Source organism: Syngnathus scovelli, chromosome 17 (genome assembly GCF_024217435.2).
Source record: "Syngnathus scovelli strain Florida chromosome 17, RoL_Ssco_1.2, whole genome shotgun sequence".
Classification (NCBI taxonomy): Eukaryota; Metazoa; Chordata; class Actinopteri; order Syngnathiformes; family Syngnathidae; genus Syngnathus; species Syngnathus scovelli.
In genome coordinates, this window is record NC_090863.1 from 3,565,319 (window position 1) to 3,592,478 (window position 27,160).

The window sequence follows — 27,160 nt, forward strand, 5'->3', positions numbered from 1 at the left end:
GCACATATATTTACTATATATTTGTAACTCAACTAGTGGTTGCCAGATGATGACGTTTACAAACAATTTCACGTACATTAGCGCTGTAAACATTAAACCTTGAACTCAAATACTAATAGTAGCCCAATGCCTTTACAACAAGTGTCCACAAGATGGCGTTAACCACATGTTCAATTGACTCAATATCGTGTGTGATGGCGAACAAATCTGCAGTCTACTGTCTTGTCAAAGGTGGTATTCTTTTAAATCCCTATATTTCATCTGATTGTTTCCTCCCTACTGTTTCGTTGTGTGTAAATGACGAGTTTGCCCCCTTTCCCCTTTCTTACTTCTTTGCTCAATTTCTCGCTCTTGACGTTCATCCGGCAGACCACAGCTGAGCTCCTGTGTAATTACAGCCCATTGGTCGCTGAGCATGACATTTTTCTACCCTGATGCAAGTCCACGCGTCTGGACTGGTGAATCCTTTGCCATCTTATCTGGCAGACAAACAACTGGGACAGTTCAGATGTCGAAGCAAATATGAAAGTAAGTAAGAGCGGCGATTAAGAGACAGAACGAGATCAAGACGGAAATTTCCTCGAGAAAGGAAGCTTTTATAGACAAACCCTCATGATGGGGGACAAAAGAAAAGTTTTAAATTAAAGGCAGTCGATTTGGGCGCTTAACAAAGAAAATAGAGCTGCCGTATCTACTGCAGAGGTTTCCTCCGGCCACTAGAGAGCACTAAGCTATTGTTGATGACATCTTGGTGCGTATTTTGTTTCCGGGTCTCGTCTCCAGAATTTCACGTGGAGCTCATATGGCATTGCAAACTTTACCCCTGTAAGTGGTCCCATTTCATTTATTATTATTTGTGTGTTGCTAATGTCCCCTGGATATTAAGTTAACTATTTTTTTTCTTCTTCTCAGAATCCGTCGTCGCAGCTGGAGGACCACCTGCGTCTTGTCCACAGCTGGGGTCAACGGTACCAACCAGTCAGCTGAGCAAGACCGCTCCTGGTAAGAAGTACCCTGTAAAAGCAATATTCCTTTGCCCTGTAAGCAGTCCTCTCCCACCACCATCCCACGCATGCTTCCCCTCCACAGTGAAACCGCATAGGACTATGTGTCCGGCACTCAACACACAGACATACTAAGCTCCGCTTTCATATGGCCTCTCTGATCTCGGCACGTCTGGTTGACTTTTGTCTGGATTCAATATGTTCCTCTGTTGTCACGTGGCCGCACCTTCTATAGATTTCCTGTCGTTGCAAAGCAAAGCTGGAAGGAAACCTGAGATGGAGACACGATCAAAGCAATCTTGCCACTCGCTCTGATTTTGGCCTCACATGGACCCCCCCCCCCTTCCCCCCCATCTTTGTGACGACATCTTTGCGCTTATGGAAACCAGATGCAGCAGTAAAAGAAGAGAGAAAGAGAGAGAAAGAATAAAACACATGTATTAGGTTGTATGATAGATACCTCACGATCAGCGTGCAGAGGAAAGGGCTCAGGCTTAAAATGAGTCCACTATCCTGACAAGTTCCCATCGGGAGGGGGTTTCCTTGTGGATATGACAACTAGGTCAGCATGAGGCCAGGTGGCCTTAGCACACAACCAGGAAGGAGAGCTTGAATCAGCATTTTAAGTCAGAGGTGTTTTCCTGCCAGGCTTTAGGGGCATAACGAGCCGCATGAGGCGGATGGTTTGGGGGGAAAAGGCAAATGTTGATGCTTCAACTTCCTTGCACCTGCATTTTTGTTCCACCCACACAATAGTGCACCACGCCCGGCACAAAACCTCATTTTGACACTTAAGAGTCATCTGGGAAAGGCCAATGGTGAGTCTATTCTACGATGGTAAACCATGAAATAAATCATCCATTTGAAGCATACACCAATCCAGAGTATAATTGACCTTTTTCCCAAACTCAGCTGGGATGCCAGTATAGCAGGATGCACATTATATGCTTTTGACTGAACAATAAAAAAAAAAAAAAATCTAAAGAACAATGATAGCAAACCCTTGTGTTCCCTGTTTGTGGTCCCGCTGCACGTAGCAGGATGTGGCAGACCCTTAATAGATGCAAATGAAATCCATGTGTAGGCCACTTGCCAGGATTCTTATGAACTACCTCACCCGACATCCTTGCTGCCAGGCAGAGGTCAACAGTCATTCTCATTTTAATTGGGAAGTTACCCAGGCTTCTCTCTCGCTGAGCTTTGTCCCGCCATTCCCCTTTTCTATACCGGTCGGCCATTTTATGAGGCACAGTGGACCAGAGCAGAACCTCTTCCAATAGGAAATTTTGACTCATCAGCCAGCAGGCCAAGTACATTCAAATGAAACAGGAAGTGTCCCGCAGCGAGAAAAAGTCTTGAATCACTTATTAATGAGGCTTGTGACATTCGACACGAGGCCACCTTGTGACTTTCCAGTCAACAACGTGTAATCTTGCAACATCTTTTTTTTTGGTTTTATGCTGGTTGGAAAAGTGGCTCGTTTTGTCGAGAGAAAAACGTCTCCAGTTACATAAAGGGGGGAGGGGGGAAGGAAACTATGCAGCGTCCTGCTGATTCTTGCCTTCACTTTGCAGAATCAGCAGGGAAAGACAGAAAACACATTTGAGAAGCACTGTTTGAGTTCTTGTTTGTGTACCATGACACAATCTATATAAGCAATATACAGTTTGTTAACTGCTTTGACCTATTAATGACATGTCCTGCTGTGCATGTGATCCTACAGTTGCATTTCCAGATGTTGCTCATGGAATTCTGCATCATTCTGGTCTCCAAATGTGATTTAAATCCCCCCTCCAACACACACTCCTCCTCCATTTTGCAAACAGCCTCGTGACTTCACCCCCCCCCCCCCCCCCTCTCTCTCTCTCTCTCGCCCCCAGCCCTGATTCGTCAAAACAATTCAGCAAACCAGAGACAACGGGGCGCCTTTTTTTAATTTTTTTTTATTAAGAAAATAACTGTCACGTCTCGCCCCCAACTGCTCCACTATGTGTCTGTCTTGGTTTCTGTCTGTGTGCTCGCCCCTCCCCTCCTGTGTGCCCATGATCAGTGTGATTGTTCCCACCTGCCTCTCGTTACCTGTCGTGTATAAAGGTCCTGTCTGCCCCTCTCTCCCTGTCGGATCATTGGTATTGGTTTTGGTTTTGGTATTGGTTGGTTTTGGTTGCTGTCGTTCGGTGTTGGCGTACTGTCTTGATGCCGTCATGTCCTGCTGTCTTCTTGTTTCACGTCCCGGTCAGTCAAGTTATTGTTTAAGTCATGTCAGTTTACCGAGTCTGTATTTTGAGTTGCTTCAATAAACCCTGGTCCAAGCTGCACTTGGTCGTCCTGCTCCATGCTCCACCCGACCGTGACAAACTGATGATTATTATTGCATTAAAGTGGTACAGCTGCCATAACACATCATAGGCAACGGTTATGCGACAGTTTAGGTCATTTTGAACTCGGTTGACGCCTGCAATTGTTTTGTTTTTTTTAACTTTTATTTTTCTAACTTTTATTATCTCATAATGGAAGACAGTCCCCACTGTAGGGTCGGTCTAATAACACATGCAAATGCTGAGTGCGTATTCGACATACACGCATGACCCCATTTACTTAATCAAATGCTTACCAACTGTAACATTTGCAACAAAAAAAAAAAAAAAAGACAAAAATCCCACATGCCGCTCCAACCATACAACTAAGATATGTTTTTCTACTATGCAACGGGTCGATCCATTTTATCCCTGTTTCTACTTCGGATTTGGACGCATTCCTCATTTTCCAACCCAGTTCCCGGGCCTGACATTTTCCAAGCCACGTTAATGGAGAGTGGAGTGGCTGGGGAGCAAGAAAGCTGGAGGTCCAGGAGGACGGTGAAGACCAGAAGGAGGGCAAAATAAGGTAAGATAATTGATTTTAAATCTTGCATTCTGTTATATTGCACACAGGTCAAAGCAGTAGTGCCAAGTGAAACTCACACCACATAAATACTTTTGCTATGTCTTTATTTTGTAGGAAATGTCCAAAATGTAAAGAACACAGACACGATCTCATTGCGAAAAAGGAGATGGTTCCCATTATTATCATCATCACTAGTATCATCATCATTGCTGTGCGAGTCTTTTTAAACCCGTGACGAGTAAAATTAGCACCATACTGTAAAATGGTAAACAATGAAAAATGGAAGCCATCTTTTCCAGATTTTGGATTTATTTCATTTGAAGATAAAATCAAAACAATCAAGTTTCATTAACAAATAATCACCCGCGTCCCCACTTCACTATTCCCACATATAAAATTAAGGCCACTTTCAAAACTGTATGTCACTGTCCAGCAGGACTTTTTAATGACAATGTACAAAAACGCATTCATTACACAGACAACAACAATAATAGTAATAGTCATAATAATAATGACGACATCAACATTTATAGAAAAAGGGAAAACAGAGTTTTATGCTGATGGTTTCGTTCCCTTTTATGGTTCACACTGGCTCGGTTCTGTTTTACTGGAGGCGTAAAAAACACAATGACTTTGCGGTTGAAAGAAAATGTGCTTTTTGCATGAGTGTCTGTGTGTGCAAAAGGAACCGTGTGTGTGTGTGTGTCGTACAGTATATTGCTGGTGTGTGTGGGTGAGGTGGGAAGGGGGGGGTGTCAAGCACACAATTTGCTTACACGAGGAACATGCTCCAATTGTATGCCACAAACGCTGACCAATGACGTCAACTTGACAAGAAGACATTGAAAAAGGCTAAAACAAACAAACAGCCGTGAGCTGGCGTCAGTCCCCACAAGGACAGAGAACCAAATGGAAGGCCCGAGTGGTTGCGTGCGTGACACAGCAAAAAAAAGAACCTCGCAGTGGTTTCAACTATGAAGCGCGCTGCTCTTTTTCACATTTGATCTTATTTTGTCCAACATCACCTTCCATTTGTTTCTCTTTGGATCCTCCTCTCCTGTTCCAACTACACCTTGTCCAGTAAGGAACGTTGGCAGTAGAGGAGTCGGCGAGGAGTGCCGTAGCGACGGAGAAACACTAAAGCGGCCAGCGTTGCGATCACACACACCAACAGGAACAAAGGAATGACCACGGCTACCGCCCCCACTCCGCTTCCCGCCCTTCCTTCCTCGTCCACCTCGATAATGATCACTTCCGTATCCTCCACGTCCTCTTCCCGATCCACCTTTGTTTCGGTTTCCTCTCTCTCCCTCTCTCTCTCTCTCTCTCTCTCCCTCTCTCTCTCCCTCTCCTTGTCTGTCTCCCTGTCTCGGCTTCTGTCCTTGTCGTCGTTGTTGTGGTCCTGTTCCTTATCTTTGTCGTGGCCGCCTTTTCCTCCGTCCGTCTTGGGGTCTTCGTTGGGACAACCCATCCAGTCCCGCAGAGCTGATTTTGGGTAGCCGGGCTCCACTCGCATCATCTGATTGTTGAACTTCCAATACTTGTTGGCTTTATAAAAGTAGGTGTACGCTGAGGAGGAAAGGTACACATTATTTTATGTGCATTATTATTCATTTCCAGTTATGTTCAACCTTTGAGGTTCCACTCCACATTCTCGTTTGTCTTTGTTTGCTGATATTGCATTCAAGGAAGGGATCAACACTTCAAAATAGTTTGAGGATTTTTAAAGCTGACCTGCAGGAACACCACTTACCTTGATCTTTGCTCATGAAGGCTGACTTGATATTGTCGGGCACTCCTTGCCAGACATTGATGGGCCTTGGATAACCGTCGTCAACACTCCGCGTCGCTTCGTTGTAACGGTAATACCTACGCAAAGGAAAGCCAAAGGGATGTCACCTCATCAAGTATGTTGCAATTCCAAAGTAGAGAAAAAGTTTCAGACTGACTTGTCTCCTCTGAAGAAGTATGTCTGTCCAGTGGGAGTGTAATAAAGTGCAGCGTCTATCCGATCTTTAGGGAGCCCAGTCCCCATTTCTCTTAGCTTCTTGGGGTAGCCATTATCGAGAATGGATTCAGTAAACACCCAGTATCTGTCACCTAATCGGAGAGGGGAGATGCAAATAATAACAGTGACTATTATTTCTATGATTTTCAACAAAATACTGGATATTTTTTGTCAAATAGGAACCTTTAAAGAAAACAAATGTCCCATCCTCTCTTTCAAAACCAGCATCGATAACAGTCGGAAGTCCCCTCCAGAAGTGACCCATAGGCATGGGGTAGCCATCCATCACTTGTTTGTTACGCACTCGCCAGAACCACTTATCCTGAAAACAAAAGGTCATTTTCGTAACAACCCCCAAACGTGTCCAAAGAAGATCTCTCTGGTTTACCTTGAACACAAACATTTCTCCTCTGAAGATGGAGATGGTGTCAAAGTGTCCGTCGCAAATATTTGGGCCGAAATGAGTTTTGTCTGGTGTATAGCTGGGAGTTTTGTCAGTTGGGATTCGAGGTGTCACAAATGGGGGCTGAGGGCCTGATCCCGCACCTGAAAGAGAAAATAGAAACGAGATAGTCCTTTCCTGCCTGCTCGGGAAAACTTCAGCAAAGTGAGATGTTCCAAATGTATTACCCACCGTAAAGCTGTTGGATGCCTCTGATGTCATCTTCGGGAAGTTCGAAGTTGTCAGTGTCCATCCATTGGTAAAAGGGAGCCATAATGGCTGAGGGGTCACTGGAATGCTCCATACCGAGAGCATGGCCCAACTCGTGCACGGCGACCAGGAATATATCATTGCCTGGAGGCAGCAAAACATGATGTCGCCCATCGGTAAATATGACCTCTCGAGCATTGACCACGCTTGAAAAGTGAGGAGAGCTATGGTGAGGCAAGTAGCCACCGTTCAGAGGAAAAGCTGGAAAGTGGATGTAGTTGAATGCAATTTTCAAATCTCCAAAGCAGCAATTAGACGGATACACACACAATTCATGGACTTGCCATATTTTGTGGGTGACTTGGAGGTGACTCACAAGCACATAAATAACTTGAGCTGTCTGTAAACGACAAACAGTACAAGATGTGCTAACGCTTGCACGTCATGTGAAGAGTGACTCAAGGCAATTCATGAATAAACACTTTCCCATCTCTATAGCATACATAACTCCCTCATACCGATACAAAGTAGGACATGTCGGCGCTTGTAGCACCCACACACCACGTAAACACGTTTCCCTGGCCTTAGTGTTAGCTTGTGAATGACATAGGCAGTCCCTTACCCGTCAGATCCTGGTTTCCAATAGTCCAAGGCTCAGCTTCATCAAAATGGACGTCACCCCCAAGGCCGGCACCGGGAAAGTAAGCGTGTGCCAGGAAGCCTCCCTCGCCGTCAAAAGGGCTACTGTCGCCATGGAAACCCTCAGCGAAGAATATCATGATATCCGCAAACTCCTCCACCTTGTCCCGGATGTAATGGTAGGGAATCTCAGTGAATCGCAGCGGGGTGACGCTCTCCCACACCTTGAAGGCTTTCCTGATGGCCTCGTGGGTCTCGTACTCGCCCGCCTTTGGCGTGTAGTTCTGTATTCTGAGAACGGTCAAATATTGTCTTTTAAAAAGTTGCAAAATGATGGCGCAATACTGCTATTGTTCTATTAGGGAAAGTGTAGGCGGTGTTTTATTATTGTAATAGCTAATCATTATTTTTAACGCCGGCAATGATATTATGGCTGTCAATAATTCTCCCTGTCTTGCCAAGGAGACAACGTACAGTAAATAACTGTAGCCCCCTGCAAATTCCGCCTAGAAACAACAGGCTGTGACTCGCAAAATCCCAATCACTTACGAAAATGTGAGTTGGTTCTTAGTCCACTTCAGGCTCTGGATGGCATAACGCTTTCTCCTCAAGCTGGTCTTCAACTCAGCACCAAACTTGTCTGGCACACCGCAGCGAGGTCGTTGCATTGCCCTGTCAAAGATCACATTTGATTACAAGTGTTCTCAGCGGCGTATCATGGAAGTGAATTTGATCAAGAGTGAAACGGGCTTCTCACTCGATGGTGTTGCTGTCAAAAGAGCCGGTGACCGTGAGGCCGTAGAACCTCTGCATGGCGGCGATGGCTGAGGAGACGGATTGAGGGGAACGCTGAGAGTGGGTCCGCAGGTCCCGTGGGGGAAGGTAACCATATTGTTGCAGCCAAGACTGCAAATAAAAAAAAAGACACGTTATGGCGCTCATAATAACAACGACAAAACCAAAGAAAAAAATGACTCCAAACAGGCAGACCTAAAAATCCTCAACAACAGAGACACAAGACATCTTGAACTTTGACCTGGAGAATAAAACAATGTGTTTGGATGCCGCCAATCACGCAAACCTCATGTTGAAAAATTAAGTGCAGCTGTTGTGAAAAGAAATTATTCCACACTGATGCACAAAAGAAGTTTGTTTTGGTGTGTTGGTGCCAACAACAGCAGCAGCAGCATCATTTGAAGCCTCTCTGGCATTTCTCCATTCGGTGACTAACTCGACCATCAATTGTCAGCCAGTGTCGAAATCAAACTTTTAAAGTCAAAACAGGTCTAAAGCGCTGAAAACACAGCTCAAGTTTCAACGAAACCCCCGCGAGCCAGAAACCGCCTGAGGAAACTCCCTCTTTAAAGTAAAACATTAATAAGACTTTTTCTTGCAAGTTACTCTTTGAAATTTGGTGTCAGCGCTGCCATGGTCATCAAGTTCTTCAGAGTTCTTATGCTGAACTTGACCTTACTTTCCCTGGAAAAAGCATTTCACCGCAGCACTAGCTTGACATCTGGAGAGACGCCAGCGGCTTTGCTCAGCAAATCTCCCACGCAGCTTTTTTCCCCTCTGTGACCCAAAGTAAAAAAAAAAAAAAAACATTGAGGCTATTGTGAAGGCAAAACTAAACCCACTGTGATATTCATTTTTTTTCTTTTATATAATATCACGTGATATGAAGAGTTGATCATTTTTTAATTCCAACGCAGTGTGCTGAGATCAGGTGTGGGCGTGGTGGCCATCAGGAATTTTAGGAGTGTTTCAAACGGCTGATCCATTTCAGGGCCGGTCACGCCAGATGTCGATTACGTTTCTGCGCATTCCACTGCTTGCTATTTATTTTTACAACATATTTTAACTGAGGAAGGGATTTTGACAATATGATTCCCTTGACCTAATTTGTTGAAACCTGTTCCATTCACCGTTCACACTGCAGGCAAATGAAATCCAGATCGGATTTTGTCGGCCCATATGGGACCTTTAGTAGACTTCTCCAGAGATCGAAAAGCCTCCCAAAAATATTTCTACCTCCTCTTGCATTGCTCTCCTGTTAATATAAAAAGATGTTCCCCGAGACACTGGCCCACATTTAATCACTACCGTAATTTCCGGACTATAAGTCGTGTTTTTTTTTTCATAGTTTGGGTGGGGGGGCGACTTATACTCAGGAGCGACTTATATATGTTTTTTTTACACAAATTTTTACTTGATCATTAAGACATCACTTATAAGTATAGTTGACCACTTCCCATGTTATTTTTAGTATAGTTGATCACTTCACATGCTTTTATATCTTTATCTTGAACATATTCAAAACATAAAAAATAGAGAAAACATCAAATAAACCAATTAACACTTTAAAGCACCATATCCAAGTCCACTGTCTGCTGTATGTACACTTGCTCCATTTTTGGTCCTCTTATATTTATTATTATTATTTATTATTATTTGTTTATTTATCATTTATTCAACACTCTTATTTATTCATTGTTTGTTGTCCTCCATGTAATAGTTGTCCTTAATCACTCTATATGTTACGTCAGGCCCGTTCTCAGCTCTTTGTTTGTGTTTGTCACGTTAGCATACCTATCGTTTAGCCTGTTGTTGCTCGTTCATGACTGTTTTTGGTGTGGGATTTTGTCGAATAAATTGCCCCCAAAATGCGACTTATACTCCGGAGCGACTTATATATGTTTTTTTTTCACTTTTTGGGGCATTTTATGGCTGGTGCGACTTATACTCCGGAGCGACTTATAGTCCGGAAAATACGGTACGTACTTCTTATGCATATGCAGGTCACACCAAAAATTCCGAGATCTGAATCCCAGGACTCTGAATTGCGAGGCACATGAGGCCACCACAGCCAAATGAGAGAGAGAGCGAGAAGGAGGGAGGGAGGGAGGGAGGGAGGGAGGGAGGGAGGGAGAGTCCCAGGCTGAGACTGGGGCCTCGGGCAAACCTCAGCAGATGGTCGGAGTGGTGCTTCAACGTCAGGGACCTCTGCATCCAGCGTTGCATCCAAACCTCAAAGTCTGTCTTTGCCTCATCACTCCACCCATTCATTCTCCGTGGAAAACCCAGCGGCCTCAGACCACACCCAGAGAAAGCCTATCAATCATTGCGCTAAAGCCCATCTGCTGTTGATACTCGCTCGGGTCGACATGCTAGTCGTAGCTTCTCCTCTGAAGAACCATTTGTGCACCTGGGTGAGCTAACCTTCTTAAATATAGGCTTGGGCCTTGTAGGTTTACAGTACACTAGTACAGAATGAACTGATTCTGATCCAACTTGACCGACTTTGGCATGAAGTGGCTTTAATTTCTTACTCTTGGTGTGTCAGGGAGACATGGAGGTTGGAGTGTTTACACTAGTTTACCTTTGAATGAGCCCTTTCTGGTTGTGACTCAAACATCGGGCAGAAGTGGACACACATAAAGACTCAGTGTCTCATTGCACACCATTTGGGGAAAAAGACCACGGATGGATTATGGCATTGAAACGTAATTGCCAACGGGGGATAATGAATCATCCAATTGATGGATAATTCAATTCAACTTCAGTCTAAATTTTTGGTGAGATTATAAAGAAAATTGTTTTGGAGCTGAAGAGGAAAAGTGGATCAACTGTCACATGGCTGTGACAGAAATGCAGCTGTACCACAGATGGTCCAACTGTGACTTTTGTTTTTAAGTTTTTCCAGCGAGTTTTAAGTCCGCTTTACAGGTCCAAAAATTACAAAGTACGTCTCGAAAAATTAAACTAAGGCTGGCTATTTGTTATGATTAGTATAATATAAATAAAAAAAGGGTATTCAAATAAATTAAAATGGCTGCAAAATAAATTGTGTGAGGCTCACACAAATCAACTTTCCATTCGACCTTGGACCTTTTTAATTTAAGCCAGCGCAGACCAAACGCAGTTTAGTTGGGGAACACTTCAATTTGGAATTTTTCGATTGGAAAAAGTCATGTTTTAGCGCAACCTCACAGGTTCCTCTATACAAGAAAACCGCTGTTCCAGGTCCAGTTTGACTGATATTTGAGACTTTGTCACACACATACTCGTTTTTTTATTTTATTTTTTAACTCACTCAAAAGACTGCTGTTGTATGACACAGAGTACTTGTTTGAGCATTAGTGCTCCCATCCATCCATATAAAGGCCTTTGCATGTGACGTAAAAAAAAAAAAAAAAAATTCACTTTTGAACGATGCTATTTTTACACCGCTAATAAGCTGAGTAATTTAAGCGGTGGTACGAAGCGGAAAGGGTCACTACGCAGACGATGACTGTCAACACTAATAAAAGGCTTTTGAGGTGGAATATGTGAAACTGCCGCTTGGAAACAGTTTTTAACGTAAATGTCGACAGATTTATTTCATTTTAATTCCTCAGATCAAACATGCATAGTCAGCGCTTTGAAATTTACTGTTACAACCACCCACATGGAAGACTAAGTATGGTCAGGAATCAAAGGGGAGGGAGGGATGATGTCCCTTTTGCATAGGAAGGGAGTTAGCATGAGAACCAGAGAGTCACTTGTTCCACCCAGGCCGAGCCAATGGAAAAAAAGGGGTGATCTACAGTGATGCACGCTGCTATCCTGAAAAGGACTCCCTTCAGTTGTCACACTTTGTTATAGGCTACTTGCAAGCTAGCGTACACACACATTTGAGGGTCGAATCTCGCAAGTGACGTTAACCAATTTATCTCTGGCCAAAGACAATAAGGTCTCACAAAAAGAGTGGACGTCATTTGTAATGTCATTTTTCAGAGCTACAATTCCTTTGAGTGAGGTTACCACTTTGGATATAACCTCATTTCCTGTAACATCAATCACTCCTCAGGGATCCTGCCTTCGGGCCACCCAGCCTTTATGACCGCCCGGGGTGTGTCTTTGTCTATAACATAACACAATGAAAAAAATAGCCTAACATCCTTCCTTCTTTCCTGTCTTTCTTCTTTGTCGGTGCAAAAAACAAAAACAAAAAAAAACTATATGTCCCACACAGAGGCTTATGTATGCATGGATACTATGACTTGTTCATTCAGATAATAATTCCTTTTCTAGCTTTCTTCAAAAATTCCATCAGTCACATGGCCACAATGTCTTCTTTTGTGTTCTGCAACAGCCCCCTCACTGTCCTCAGCGGATATTCCCCCATTTCACTTAAAATGATCTCATCAGGCAGCCATTCCTTTAAAGATTTTGGGGATGTCTATATGAACAGATCTCTACTTGTAGCAATGCATAATGTCATGCAAGGTTGTGAACGCGACAAGGTGTTTTATTGGCCGGGCTAAAAACCAAAATGCCCACATCCTTTCTTAGAGTCAATTAGTCAAACTAAAGGAAATGACTTCATCCGCCGTGAGTGTTTATTATGATGACACAAAGCTGCTGACCACGTAAAATTAACATCCTCCCAAAAAAAGGATGAAGAGGAGATTTTTGCCATTTGACTCTCAATGGAAGGATTCATTTCTCCCCAGAATTCAAGGTTTTAGGTTCACCTCGTTAATGTTGCCTTCCAATGTGTTAGGTTTTAATTAAAATTTATGACTTAATTGGCTTTTTTTTCCCCAAAATGTTTTTTGTGAGACCTCCACATAAAAACATTCATCACCCTCTACTGCAGACCTCTCTGCAAATGATGGCCCGGGGGCCCACATCTGGTCCGCACTCAGGCTCTGAGTGGGCCTCACAGAAACCATGAAGTAATGAAAAAAATACAATATGCAGTGATTTCATTTTGAAAGTTGTGCAGGTTTTTATCATCCGACGATGAGAAGTTTTGCGACTGTCCTATATGCAAACCCTAAACTGTTAAATAATCTCTGGTTTCAAAGCTGGTTTCTGAGTTTGCTCCTGTGTTTACTTTGAATCATAAATCGTCCCTTTCCTTTGGCGTTTGAATTTAGGTCAGCAGAGCTAATGTAACGTTCTTCTACTAGGGCAGCTGGAATAACAATGAAGATATTTGGCACCAGCGGCTGATCAAAACACTAATGCTGGCCGTTGACTTCATGTTGTAATGATTCTAAAAAGACAGAAAAATATGAAAAACTGCTGCTCCTTATCAGTGAGCTGTGTTTTTCCACAGCTGACTCTTTCTTAGAAACGCTGAAGTACGTCTCCTAGACTGCTGAGCCGTAACTTAAGACAGATGTCAACAATTACATTTCCCCATCCCCCTAAATATTAACGGAGCCGCAGTTCTCAAATCCCCCTCCTGTGCCCACAAAAATTGTCTCTGACTCTGCCCTGACCACAATACAAACTCTGATTTCTGCCCATTTACGTTCTCATGCTTCCTTACTTTTGCATCCTCAGCACTCCTCAGCGTTTTTCATGAGCGCGAATGGTGCTCATGGGCTGTTTCCGCTAACCCCGGTCATAGCCCTTCCCATCTTGCACAATGGCAACAACAAGTGACATTTGCTGATGTTATTGTCCTTTACTCATGTTGTATTAACATGGACCGCAAAAACGATATGATAAACTCTCATGCAACTTACTGTCTGTAACCCACAATCATTCTTTTTCCCCCCTCATTTCATCATCTTTTTATCCTCATACTTTGCTGAAATAGTCAAGCATTAAAACTTTTGCTTTTTGTGTGTAATAGTTGTGACCCTTTGCAATGAATTGAAGAAAAAAACATTAGTAAACAAATGAAAGCATAACATTTTGGGGGGTTAAGCTAGTATTTCATATTCTAAATAGTATTGAGTAGTCCCTACAATATTAAACGTTTTTACACAGCAACAATAATAATAAAAAAATATTTCTTTCCATTTTTTTTTGACAAAACACGAGCCAACTATCATAAATGATGTCACGCAATACCTGAGCATACTTTATGGTCACACAATTATCATCAAAGAATTATGTATGCTTTTTTTTTTTCTTGGGCTTTAACCTCAATAAGGAATGTACAAACTTGTAATTGGAATTCAGCATAATTTTTCAGATGTATTATTTTTTTACTTCTTATCACACTTGAATGAAATGTGGAAAAACAATTAGAGGATGTCTAAAACTTAATGTTAAAAGTGGTTAGCTTATTTAAACAGCTGAAAGTGACAGAAATTGCCTGCCAGTCTTTTTTTTTTTTTTTAATCTTTTCACCTTTGTCCAAACTCACCTCCGGATTGACTTTTTTCTGCGTCCCCGCCTGTGTGCTGGCGTTCAACACCAGCACCGCCAGCAGCAGCAGTCGCACCAACACTTTGAGCCTCCACCGTGCCATCTCGTTGCTCTCGTCAAAGTATTATCAAGAAGTCGTTTTGTCTTTAAATTTGACGGAGTCTCCACGACGTCAAAACATGCTTCAAAAAGAAACTCAGTTCGTAACACAAATTGAAAAGAAAGAAAGAAAGAAAGAAAGCTTGCGGATTCCTGACGGCTGGCTACCAGCGCCTGCAACTTCTATTATGACTTCAAATTAGTTCGCAACAACATGCATTCTTCTCGTGTTTGACTTGAAGCTTACGAAGACTAGAGGAGGGGGAAAAAAAGTCCGTTATTTTGGTCGAAATGCTGAACTTGTGTCCCTTTTTTTTTCTTTCTTTCTTTTTTTTTTTTAAGCCGCAACCCCTTTTTCTATCTCCTCCAAGTATACGTGGTGGAAGTTTGCAACGCCCCCCGCAGCCTGTCAGGAAAATGCCCGCCCTCCCCTCGAGCTTGCGCGCAACAACGATGTCTTTATTATTTTTATTTTATTTTTTTGCTTTGTGACCCTAAATACGCCATCGCACTACCTGAGTTTGCAGAGTGACAAAACAGTATTAAAAACGGAGCAAGTTAATTGTCATTATTTTATACTGGAAGGGAGGACTTATTAAGTAAAACGGATGTCCACGGGGGAGTTTTTTTTTTTTTTTTTTCAGTTTTGTACTCGGGATTTATTTCAAATCTGCATTATACCACATGCATGCCCCTTTAGGTTCCCTTGATTATTAGACTGACTATAAATGTGAATGTACTGAGATGCATCTTAGGGTGACTTAAAGGAGATTGCGCCATCTATCGCTCATATTCGACGAAACTAATAATTATAAAATGAAGAATGTAAAGAACATTTTTGCGTTGACTTCACCCATTAAAAAAAAATATGATCGTTCTTTTCGGTTGTCCTTTTTTTCATCAATTTTTTTTAATACAGAGATAATTAATGTACAGTTCACAACAAACATAAACTTGATATCATTTGTTGTAGCTTGTGCCACCGGTTACTTTTGCACCAAACAACATTCATATTGTTTATGTCCTCAGTAGCTTCACAAAGACTGCAGCTGTGCTTCTGGTTAGTCCACGATGCATTATTGTACTGTAAATACTATAAATCAAAACATAGGAGACAAACAAGATAATATTCCACACAGAAATGCATTGACACTGTTGGTCTGGTTTGTTATTGCAAAGTGATTTTTTTTTTTCTGAAGGAAGTCTCTTTTGCTTGAGCCTCTTGGTAATAGGTCAGATTTGAAAACCATACCTGAGGTAGACGTTATACCTTTCAGTGTCGAACAGAAAACGAAACCAGATCTGACATACAACATTGATACGCTTAATTAGTCAACACCAGTCTTGTCACAGCAATTACTGACAACAGATTTACTTGAATAATTGCATTTGTGTGATATACAACATGTCTGTTTTTTGCAATAAGACCAAACAAACCCATTGACTCACAACTTTCACAAACAAACATTACTGTGACTATCAAAATGACAAAGCGACATGAAAGTAAAGAAGCACTATTCAGGCATTCAAGTTCATTCATCTCCCGCTTCATCGGGCGCTCCCTTTTCCAGCTTGGACTGCAAAGGGGATTTTGCAGACTCGTTTATTTCCTGGCTGGTCGGAGTAGTATCGTCGGTTGACCCAGGACTGTTGTTGAGGAAGGCTTGGTACTGGTTCCAGAAACCCGCTGCACTTGTGGAGGCCGGAATGGTCGATGACTGAGCTTGGTCAGCACATGAACGACTAGTGCGGGCTAAAGAGCGGGTTGCTTTGGTTACTACACCATGGTGCTTCATGTGTCCCTGCGCATGACAACATCAAACGATAGCATTAGCTTCACGTAGCAAAAGAGCAAGCAAGCAGCACCCATGTCAAAATGATGTGTGATGGATTCCATTTCTTTTCTTACCTTTAGTCCGCTGCGACTAGCATATGCTTTTCCGCATTCAGCACAGCAATAGATCTTCTTCTCAGGGCGAGCTATTGGAGATGGGAGAGTCGGGGCTAGGCTAAGAGGAACAGAAACCTCCGGTGCTTCACTTGGAGTAGATGCATTCATCTTATTCACACCGTCTATTTGGTTGTTTCTGTCATATGAGGCAAAATTAAAGTTCAGACCTGTGTCCCTTGTGAAAGCGGAAGCCCTATGTGCATCACTTCCTTGACTACTTTCTGCACTTTCTGAGGCTGACATCATTTTGGGGTATTCCTCAGGCACTTCTGCTTGGGTTGGTGTTGTCGGAGTACAAAACTCATCTCCGTCGTCTTCTCTAGGTCCAGGTGATTGGACCCCACAGGAGACTAGGCCTGGATCGGGGGCTGGAATGCCTACAGCTGTAGTAACATCTTGATTCTGGGTTGAAGAAGAAGAAGTTGTGCTCGGACAATTATAAGCAAAGGTTGGAGGTGTGCTTTGTTGTTCCTGCGGATTTGATCTGGGGGGGATCGTGACTGTTTCATCACAGTCCACGGCCATAACGTCATGCAGTCCAGTGGTTTGGGAAACAGGTGAAGATGATTTGGAGAGCAGATCCCCGGAGGGTTCCTCACTTCTGTCGTCTTTGTCGATACGGGAAAATTCATCCGTTTGCTGGGTGAGTGGCAGGGGGGCACTTGCACAAAGGAAAGGAGGCTCATCGGTGGGTTCTGGTGGAGTTCGGGTTGCGCGATTCATGAAGGGGTCGGGGCTAAGGTCATTGGGGGGGTTGAGGTCTGCGCTACAAAAGCCAGATTTGGTCGTCGTTGCAGTGTATTGAGCATCGGAAGTAGGACATGAGTCAGTTTCGACGTTTTGAAATTGTGGACTTGGGGATAGGCTTGTCAGGTTCCCAGGTTGAGGTGTTTTACTCTTGGCATTGCTTTGTTCACCCATGTTGGACTCTGGTTGTTTAGCATTTGATTGGGCTGTCATCTCACAGGCAGAATCATCAGTGCCCACTGGGGGCAGTTGACCTCCAAGGTGCATACGAATATGGTGTTGGAGTACCAGAGCATTGGTGAATTTACGTTGGCAAAGCGGGCAAGAATTGTGGACGCGGGCGTTGGGGGGCCGAGCATGATGGGTTGCCAGATGTGAGCGGAGGCTGCCTTTGGTTGAGAAGGATCTTCCACAAATCTTGCATGGGAAAGGGCGCTCTCCAAGGTGCGTGGCTTGGTGCAAGCGCAGCGCTCTGGGGCAGCTCAGAACCCGAAGACACACGCCGCATTGATTGCTTGCCAAGTTATTGGCTGCACCTGTGATGCTCAGTGCTGGTAGCAAGCCCCCTGCAATGGCACTTGCATTATTGACGCCCATGCCAAGGGCAGCGACCATCTGTCGAGTGAAGTTTGAAACGGATGTGGAGACCGGGGTAGAGGAGGGTGGAGTTGCCATGATATATGTGGTAGAAGTGCTGCTATCGCTCGATTGCGCCTCCATTGCCGAGGTAGAGATAGCGGAAGAAGTCCATGGGGAACTTGACTGAGAGGCTGTTTTTTCCAGCTTCTCCACCAGCCTCTGCAACTTGGAAGTTTCAGATGTAGGTGTAGAGATAGCTAGAGAGGACGCGGCAGTGCTTACGGGTTTATGAAATGGAGAGAAAGGGAAAGTCATGTTTGAAAAGCTGGAAGAAGTTCCTTGGTGGGAACCTGGATTTGAGGGTAACGGGTTGCAGAGCAAGCCAAAAGCCGGGTGCAGTGTTGAGTGTGGCACGCTTGAGGTAGAGCTCGAGGAACCTGATGGGAAGAGAAGCTTAGGCAGGTGGGCTAGCTGGGAGTAAGCGGCAGGAGAAAGCATGGGAGCTTGAGGGGGGGTGTTTTCGTCAGAGTTATTTGAGTGCTTAGAACCCTTCAGCAATCCTGCGATGGTAGACGGCGAAGATAACGTCGCATTTGAAAGTAAGGAGGTGGCTAGCGAAGAAGACGAGGCGGCCGAGGAGGTGGAGGGGGATGAGTAAGACGAGCCAGAAGCAATTGAGACTGCAGCTGCTACAGCTGCTGCCCTATTAAGCTGAAGCAAGGAATGTGAAATCAAAGCCAGATCCACACTTGGAGCCAAGGGTAACGTGCAAGGGGTGGACCCCCCAGATGCCCCTAGAGGGAACCCACTATTGCTACCACCGACCTCCATGTCATTTCCATAAACGTCGTCCTCAGGCCTGCTTTTTGGCTTCTTGTCCAACATCTTCAAAGCACTATTGTTGCAACCGCTGCTACTAGTCTGACTCATATCTGTGGACGCAGTGGGCCGCAAAGCCACGCCAAACAAAGATGGTGGAAGGAGTGAAAGCGAGAGCTCTGGGTTTTGCTCACGGTGGCGTAAGAAATGGACTTTGAGGTTACCTCTGGTGGTGAAGCGACTCAGGCACACGGGACACTGGTAGGGCCGCTCCCCAGTATGTGATCGGAGATGTATCTGCAGGGCCGAGTCCCCGCTAAAAACCTTGCCGCAAAAGCGGCAAGCGTGCTGGAGACGGCTAGTACTGCTGGAGGAAGAGGTAGATGAAAGGTTGGCCCCTCCAGAGAGTGATTGCAAAGCAGATTGTGCGTTTGGGGATACCGACGAGAGGGCCGTGTTTAAGTAGCTCTTGCCGCAGTGCTCAGTCATGGAGATATCATTTGGAGATTTCTCATTGAAATAATGACTCGGTAGAGCCAAAGATAAAGCCAGTGGATAGGCGGAGGAAGTCATGGCAGCGGTTGAAGATGTGGATTGGTCTGAAGATTGCGTGTTGACTCTCAGGTAACTATTTAGCCCTGCTGCATCTGCACCTGTGGCTTCCATTTGCGGCTTGCATGTTTGCAGGATTTGAGACAAGGCGTTGTTTGATTTGGAAGGTTTGTTGGCTACTTGGGAGGGAAGTAAGGTTGAAAAACAGGCCAGGAGAGGAGCCACAGTTGTGGAAGGCTCAGTGGCAGGAGTTTGACTCGTTGGGCTGCCGGCCCGTTTGTCTTCCAGACAGAGTTGAGGTAGGGGTGGAAGAAGATGCTGAGAAGGCGTGTCGAGAGAATAAGTTGCCCCACCCAGACGAAGTACTTGTCTGCAGATCTCCTCTGTTATTTGCATCTGGTTAATCTGCCTTTGCTGAAGCACCCGGAGCTCTTCTAAAATAAGAGCCAGACTCAACTGGGCCCGAGTGGGAGCGGCTGAGGCCGACGTCACGCCTGGACTAGTTGTCGGAGTAACGGGGCTCGGGGGACCCTCGGGTACTCGGCTGGGGCTTCCTGGGTGTGGAGGACACATGGATGCAGAAGATGATGAAGATGAGGAGGTTGTGGTGGCTGATAGGCCCAGTTTGGGAGAGGCCATGGGGGCTCCCCTGATAGAGTCTAGGAGGCCACTAGCAGAAGACGGGCAGGTCTAAGAGGGAGGTGGGGGTTGCTGGGATTTGAGCGGCTGGTAGCGGGATTGCTTTGAGGAGAGGGAATATTTTGGATCCTTTTCACATAGAGAGTCTGTGGGAGGTGAGCGAGCAGCTGGATACTTTGAGGAAAGAAACGATGACGAGAACGAGGGGGAATCTGGATATGACCTCACTGCTAAAGAGACACCTGGGAAAAGTAAAAAAAAAGGTTTCAATGTCATTAACAGCTTTACCTCCAGAGGGTTCAAAGGAGTCATATCTTGGTCTGTGTTGCGCACCATATTTTTTGGCCGCATTTTTTTTGCCCAATGTTTTGTTGCACTACGCTAAGACCGCAGTCACAGTCAAGATATAATTTAAGGACGAGCAGAAAGGCCAAGAAAAGGAGGTGGCATGCAAAGAAAATAACAACATCCTGGCAGGCAAATGACTCACAGACCAACAGGAATCTTATTTTGGCCAAAAAAGATCAAGAGACAGATGTGAAGACTCATGGCCACATAAACAGTCCTACGTCGACTGGATATGGAGAAAGCACTTTGCAAGAAGGAATGAGTGGCACAATCAAATGTGGGACCTGGGTTACTCCTCAACTTACAATATGAGGACACATTCAGTAATAATGGCAAATATCTCCCTCGTGTTTGTCTTTGGATTTCATTGAGGCTATTGTGTGTCTTTTGAGCAAAAAGTGAAGCTGCTTCACTTTTACAGGCCGTCAAAGCAACTAATCACTGCGGCAAGACGACAACATAAACTATCCACGACAACTGCAGCACGCCCTTTTCCCTCTTTTAGCCAGACAATGGTTTGAAATGCAAAATTAACTTCACACGCTCTGTTTGTGACTTTAGTTCAAAACCCCACCATTTTTGTTGTCAGTATTTCTATATATTATGTGGAATTGTTTGTATTGATTAATTGCATTTTTATGCAATTGGTTTATCCAGTCTTGAGGGGGAAATGGAGTATAGTAGTATGCATTGGTATTGCATTTGTGGCATATGGGTTAAGTAGCCAAATTTGATCCATCTCAGGGGCGGCCATTTTGACCCTTGCTGTCGACTGAAAATAACATCAAGTCTCAGGTCGCAACCAATCACGACTCAGCTTCAGAAAACTGCGACGCCTGTGATTTTTCCTGTTTAATTAATATTCCACAAACAACATTAATCATAATATTGTGTTTCGATTAGTTGAGCGCCCTTAAAAATGCTAAAAATTGGACTAACCCAGGAAGTTGGGTCAGTTTACTGGGTTGTTGATAAAACTGGTATTACAGATATTTTTTTCCACCTTTATACCCAAGTGCAGTTTCTATACTTTTTCCTTTTTAAGTACAGTAATTGAATCTTCTACATTTACCAGAGTATTGTTTCACACGTGTACTTAAGTAAAGAGTACTTTAATGCAGCATGACCCCCCCTCGCCCCCCTTCACGCACACACACAGCTTACTTGTTCATTTAGACTTAGACTTAGACTTAGACTTAGACTCAACTTTATTAATCCCTTGGGATTACTCCTTCAGGGAAATTCTGTGTCCAGTAGCAGTAAAATACAAGATACACAAGAAAAACACAAGAGATCAAGATATACAGAAGATGCCGAAATACACACAGTGCAAGAGATAGCAATGAAATGTAAAAGAGAATGTGTACAGTTATGTCCCTGTTCATGTCCATGTCACCTCCTCCCCAGTGAGGAGTTGAATAGCTTGATGGCTTGGGGGACAAAGGAGTTCTTCACATTTACTACTTGGCATTCAAATGGTGAGCTGAGACTCATCACCCTCTGTAGTGAATTCTAATCCTGGATGATCCAGACAGCAAACAAATCAAATTGTGTTTTTTAAAATCGATGTACTTAAGCCGAGTCTGGAATTCCTGTGCTACTTGCTCAGATGGGTGCAAATAAAATGCTCGTGCAATTGTAACATAAGGTCTCTGACACGCCAAAGTGCGTCGATTGTCACGATTCAATGCTATCATTCTCCAAGCCGGTAAATAAGGCGCTTGAGACGAGCTGGAATTTACAACAATGGCGTTGAGAGAGCACAGCTGAATGAGCATCGCCTCCTCCAACACACAATGCTCCATTTTCACGCCGACATGTTTAACACGCGGAGAGAGGCGCACTGGTTGGAGAAAGAAAAGATGCATGACGAGGAGTGAAATGATGATCCACAAATAAGGTCATCATAAAAATGGCGTTTTATTCATTGGAAACCTGATGTGGTGTTTGGACTCGAACCGAGTCAAACCCGTTGAACTCATCTCTTCGAGCCAGGCAATAGGATCGTTCTGAGCTACATACAAATTATTTAAGCATGGCATAAACGTTTGCACAGTTTGTAAAAAAAGAAGAAGAAATGCCGGTCCATTATGTCAGCAAGATCCGGTGATGCCATCTCACCAACCCTACCACGACACGGCAGGCGGGCAGGCAGGCGTGCCATGTCCGTTGTAAACACGCACACAGATATGTATGGCAGCGAAATGCGCGCCCCCGCTACTGTACGAGCACCTGTTGCACGCTGCGCGCGCCCCCACATCATAACAAGTTATGATTCATAAAATATTATGACCGGAGGGAAAAAAAAATGTCCCGGATGTGCAGCCCAACCCCCCTATAGGCCACCATAGGCGACACAGCTTCATGACCGTAATACAAAAATAACTTACCATGTTTCAAAGGATGATTTTGGTTGCGGAATACTAAAAAGGAGGAGAGGCTCCGGAGCTTGTATGATCGACGCCTCCTCTCAGACGGGACACTGACGCACTATTTCCCTATTTCACCACCAGGGATGCGCAGTAGGATAGCTGCATTTTCACCCTCAATTATTTATCTCCCTTGTTAATCTCTTTTCTTTATTTACTGACAAATAAACAACTATTCGCGAGTGTGCTGCGGTGACATCCGGGTGGGCATGACGGTGCGGCTCGAGAGAGGTGGAGGCTTGTTTTTTTTTATTTGTCTTTGAACGTCTCAGGGCCTGTCTGCGCTCTCTACTGGACCGTCTGTCCGTTCGTCCGTCTGTCTGTCCGTCTGTTCTAATTAATGACCCTCACAGCCAGGCGATCCTCTGGGAAAGTGACTACGATTACCTCCGTATTAGCTCTCCAAGTGCGTCCGTCTCTCACAAAACACGCACACACACTTCAGTGGCTGGCTCAGGCCTGTCAGTAATAAAAGATTCAAATTCCAAATCATTATTACGTAAATGTAGGCTGACTTGAAAGTGTAATACGGTATAAATAGGAATTGCAATAAAGTGTTTCTATTTAGAACATCTTTATTAATATATATTATTGTTTAGATGCATAAAAGTAAATCAAGTGTGCTGTTTAAAATCAGCAAGTAAAAGAACGTGTCTTACACCTACAAAGCCGCTAGATGTCGCTCAAAAACAAGCATTGACAGTACTACTGTATAACGAGTCCATATTTTGCATGGGTGTGACCGTTTTGGCAAATATCACAAGATTATTTTGCATTTTAAATGTTGATTGGTTTCCTGTTCTTTATTGCAGTCCTCGTTGTGGTATGAATGTGTGACATATATGAAAGTCTGGCCTCCACAAAAATACACACTGACCATTGCTTGACATTTCTAACTATTCAGCTATCTATTTTTTTTTTTTTAACTTTCTATGATTATCTTGATATGAGCTAACTTTTGGTGAAGGGCAGACTCAACTAGGGATGAATCTAAAAGGCATTTATTCCAACTTTTAGAGGCAATCTTAATTTAATTGAATGCACATTTCCAACTGTTCAGTGTTTCTGTGCCTTATTGCATAAAGCCTAACATTTTGTGAGCAGTGTACTTACTATACAAGACAATATCGTCCCCTCCCATCTCACTATCACGTGACTGCACTGAAGCCTGCGCAGACACTAAAGGAGCTATAGTAGTTGAATCCTTAGGGATTAACCACGGGTCAGCATAGTTAGCACCTCGACCTCATCGATGGCCACTGACTGCAAATACCTCGACGCCTTCAGGTAGTAACCCAATCCTATGTAATATTTTCTCCAAATATTTCCCCATGTAATACGCTACTATTCATTTAATATGTAAATATGTGAGATTGGAGTTGGGTATGCAACAGATGACAGTAAAGAGGTCAGCAAGCTGTCAAGGATGACCTCCTGATCCTTCCACTTAAGACGTGTCTGTGTTTCAACCTTGTTTTATGGAATGTATGCCAATGATTCCATTTCTTCCTAAACTGTACTGTTACTGTTTTTAACTACAGATTGTCCAAATCTGTTGATTTCAGGCTCTCAAATATGATCATTCTATCAATAACCGATCTCAATGAATCTTTCTTGTGTGATATTGTTTAACTGTTATTTACTTGTTTTAACTAAATAATACCAGCTAAACGAAAATATTTGATGAACAGTATTGGGGGATTTTTTTTAATACTATTTACTGCAAATAAACTGGTGTCTGGTTATTCGATTAATCGTTGCAATAATTGATAGAATGATCAATTCTAAAGGTTTTCGATAGTGACATCCCTTTTCTGTACCACTTTACTATTACGTAGAGGAATGGAATTAGTACTTCTGTTTCTCACACAAGACTGGTACAAATGTTTTCCACCTGTGGTTCTATATGTAACAAGAATAATTTAGTCCTGTTTTATTTCCTAATATTAAAATGATTGCTGCGCTGTGTCTCACTGTGTTGTTAGTACAACTTGGTAAATATCGCCTCATAATGGGCTCCACGACAGAAGAGTTGACCTGCTCCATTTGCAGAGATCACTTCAGCCAGTCCCTCCCACTTCCCTGCGGCCACAGCTTCTGTCCTGCCTGCATCCGTGAGGCCTGGACTGGTCACGGTGAGGGCAAAGGTAATTTTACCTGCCCTCAGTGCGTGGAGGAGCACGGTCAAGTGCTGTGCGACTGCTGCTCCCCAGAAATGGATGAAGGTCTGGTAAACATGGCGGTCAAAACGTGTCTACGGTGCGAAGTGTCGCTGTGTGCAGAACACCTTAGGCACCACCTGGAAAGACCTGCATTTAGAACCCATTTGTTGGTGAACCCGCTCGGTGACCTTTCTCAGAGAAAGTGCCCCGTACACACAGAGATTCTACGCTACTATTGCGCTGATGAGAAGATCTATGTGTGCTGTGACTGTCTACTGGAGGGAACCCACGTCCAGCACAACGTCAAAGGTCTAAGACAGGTGGAAGAGGATCTAAAGGTTCGTTGTTTTATTTTTATTACCGTTAGCTTCGGAAATAATGTGGCTCAAAATTGTGTTTTCTCAGGTGATTCTCCAGACGCTGCTAGGAAAGTCAGAGGAGAAAGTCAAGAATGGAGAGGAAATCCTCAAAGAGTATGCCAACGTCGATTCTACCGTTGCAGTGAGTAATGATGACACATTTGCTCAAATCAAATGATCTTCTGAAGATAATCCACATCTTCTCAACTAGGACTGTCTGATCGAGGAAAATACACAAGTAGAGCACCTGGGCTCAGAACTACAGGTCCAAGTGGAGAAACTGGTTGCGGGTCTAAAGGAGCTCACGGAGAAGGACAGACAGCAAATCATTGAGCGCGTGCATGAAGACTGTACTAAAGTGAAGGAGGACGTGAACCAGACGATGAGCATCCAACACTACTTGACCTCGCTGCTAGCTGAAAGTGACCCCTTCCTACTCATCTGGGTAAGATAGGCCACTGGGATCACGATTGGATAATACAAGTATGTGTGTATCTCACAAATGTATAGAAATGTAGTTTGGCCACAGAACTAATTACTGTGTCGATTTGACTTTCCGCAGGCTTTTCAGTCTGATGACACGAGGTAAGTCAATGGTAGCAGATTTTTTTTTTTTTTTGTATGTACTCGCAGTGCACCAATCACAACAATAGTCACGTGTCTCCAAATTAGATCCAAACAAAAAAGTTGCCTTTACAAATCTAACATTCAGCAAACATTGAAGTAGCTTATCTTCTGCTCATCCATTGAGATGTGTTTTTTTTTTTGCTTTGTAGGTTACTAGCTGATCTTAGCAGTCCCCTTTTCACACCAGAACCTGTTAGTTTGGACAGGAAGCACATTTTGGAGGACATAGAGGGCAAGTATCGAGAGTTTATCACCGCCACCCTCCGCTGCCTCAGCGAACTCAAGAGGGAGCTCTGTGAGTAAATACTTACGTATATACTACATCAGAGGTCTTTAGAAGTTTAACTGAAGATATTTTTTTTTTCCTTCTGACCACAGTGACCAGTGCTCTGACTCTGGATACCAATACATCTCATCCTCTTCTGAGCATCTCTGATGACCTGCGATTGGTCACAAGGGTTAAGACACGTCTGCCCTACGCGGCTCACTCAGAACGTTTCGACCACTGGCCGCAGGTCCTCACACTTCAGAATTTCTCGACCGGGACTCACTACTGGGAACTAGAAGCCGAAGGATTCTGGGATATCGCCGTCTGCTATAGGAGTATTGGACGGAAAGGGAAAGAGGGAAATTCTTTTGGGAACAACGCGGTATGTGTGTATTTGTAATCGCTGCAAAAAAAAATTAATCCATTCGATAGATTCTTATTCTAATCTTTTTTTTCTCCAGTTTTCATGGAGTTTGACCCAACAACATGACGGGAAACTGGCCGCTTGGCACGACCGCAAGAAAACACGTCTCGCATACAAAATGAGCGGCAACCGTGTTGCTGTCGCTGTGGACTACAGTGCTGGCACCATCACCTTCTCTGAAGTTGGAGCGGCCAATAACCTAACTCATGTCCACACTTTCTGGACCACGTTCACTGAACCAGTGTCCTTGGGCTTTGGACTTTATAAATCAGAGCTCAACAGCTATATTTCAATTGTGAAAGTATGACGTGACCAAGGGAAGGTACAGTTTTATAGTGTAGGCAATAGTTGAACTGTGATGGTAAACTGGAGTGAAACGTCAGCTTGTTTGTCAGAAGTGGCTTATAGAAACTGGAACATTTGCATTCAGTGTCATATATAAGCAAACATTGAAATGTGTTCAACTAAGTGAAATACAATAGAACAGCTAAATTAATTGTTGTCATTCAATACTAAAATTGGAATTTATGTACGGTTAGGGTTAGGGTGAATTAAGTTGTTACCTGCTCAAACTGTTGCCCTCATAAAATACTCATTTCATTTATATTTAGCAATTCCAGGCGTAAATGTTTAAACAGATGTTAATGACTGCGTGATAATAAATGAAATTAAATTTTAAAAAAAGCATTATTGAACCTTGATGAGACCATATTTTAAGCATCTTGTATGATGATGTTTTGACTTTACAGTACTAAATTGACAAAAAGTCACATTAACAATTATTGTTGTTTTCCATGTGAGAGAGCTTTATACACA

The 27,160-nt window shown here is 43.6% G+C and overlaps 3 protein-coding genes across 8 annotated transcripts; 1 reads left to right on the plus strand and 2 right to left on the minus strand.

Annotated features, from left to right (window-relative positions):
- Positions 1-293: 293 nt before the first annotated feature.
- trim110 (tripartite motif containing 110) lies at positions 294-27,031 on the plus strand. Of its 5 annotated transcripts, XM_049746487.2 has the most exons (10): positions 294-825; positions 913-1,002; positions 3,780-3,890; positions 24,490-25,004; positions 25,072-25,167; positions 25,237-25,470; positions 25,588-25,610; positions 25,802-25,947; positions 26,031-26,302; positions 26,382-27,031. In XM_049746487.2, exons 4-10 carry the CDS (start codon positions 24,516-24,518, stop codon positions 26,649-26,651), a joined length of 1,530 nt encoding a protein of 509 aa, XP_049602444.1. In that variant the 5' UTR covers positions 294-825; positions 913-1,002; positions 3,780-3,890; positions 24,490-24,515; the 3' UTR covers positions 26,652-27,031. The 5 variants fall into 5 exon arrangements, with proteins under 5 accessions (XP_049602444.1, XP_049602446.1, XP_049602442.1 ...); XM_049746489.2 differs by lacking the exons at positions 294-825; positions 913-1,002; positions 3,780-3,890 and having other exon boundaries at positions 22,848-24,651; positions 24,772-25,004; XM_049746485.2 differs by lacking the exons at positions 294-825; positions 913-1,002; positions 3,780-3,890 and adding an exon at positions 22,848-23,791.
- Positions 3,978-14,799, minus strand: mmp14b (matrix metallopeptidase 14b (membrane-inserted)). Its single transcript, XM_049746477.2, has 10 exons — positions 14,340-14,799; positions 7,947-8,095; positions 7,739-7,861; positions 7,173-7,480; positions 6,533-6,694; positions 6,287-6,444; positions 6,082-6,220; positions 5,840-5,990; positions 5,644-5,759; positions 3,978-5,459 (listed from the first exon to the last, which is right to left on the minus strand). The coding sequence occupies exons 1-10, from the start codon at positions 14,442-14,444 to the stop codon at positions 4,957-4,959; spliced, it is 1,914 nt and encodes a 637-aa protein (XP_049602434.1). The 5' UTR covers positions 14,445-14,799; the 3' UTR covers positions 3,978-4,956.
- On the minus strand, positions 15,322-22,642 carry sall2 (spalt-like transcription factor 2). 2 transcript variants are annotated; one of them, XM_049746452.2, is made up of 3 exons: positions 22,466-22,642; positions 16,350-19,969; positions 15,322-16,242 (listed from the first exon to the last, which is right to left on the minus strand). In XM_049746452.2, the coding sequence occupies exons 2-3, from the start codon at positions 19,725-19,727 to the stop codon at positions 15,973-15,975; spliced, it is 3,648 nt and encodes a 1,215-aa protein (XP_049602409.1). In that variant the 5' UTR covers positions 19,728-19,969; positions 22,466-22,642; the 3' UTR covers positions 15,322-15,972. The 2 variants fall into 2 exon arrangements, with proteins under 2 accessions (XP_049602409.1, XP_068509624.1); XM_068653523.1 differs by lacking the exon at positions 22,466-22,642 and having other exon boundaries at positions 16,350-21,154.
- Positions 27,032-27,160: the final 129 nt, after the last annotated feature.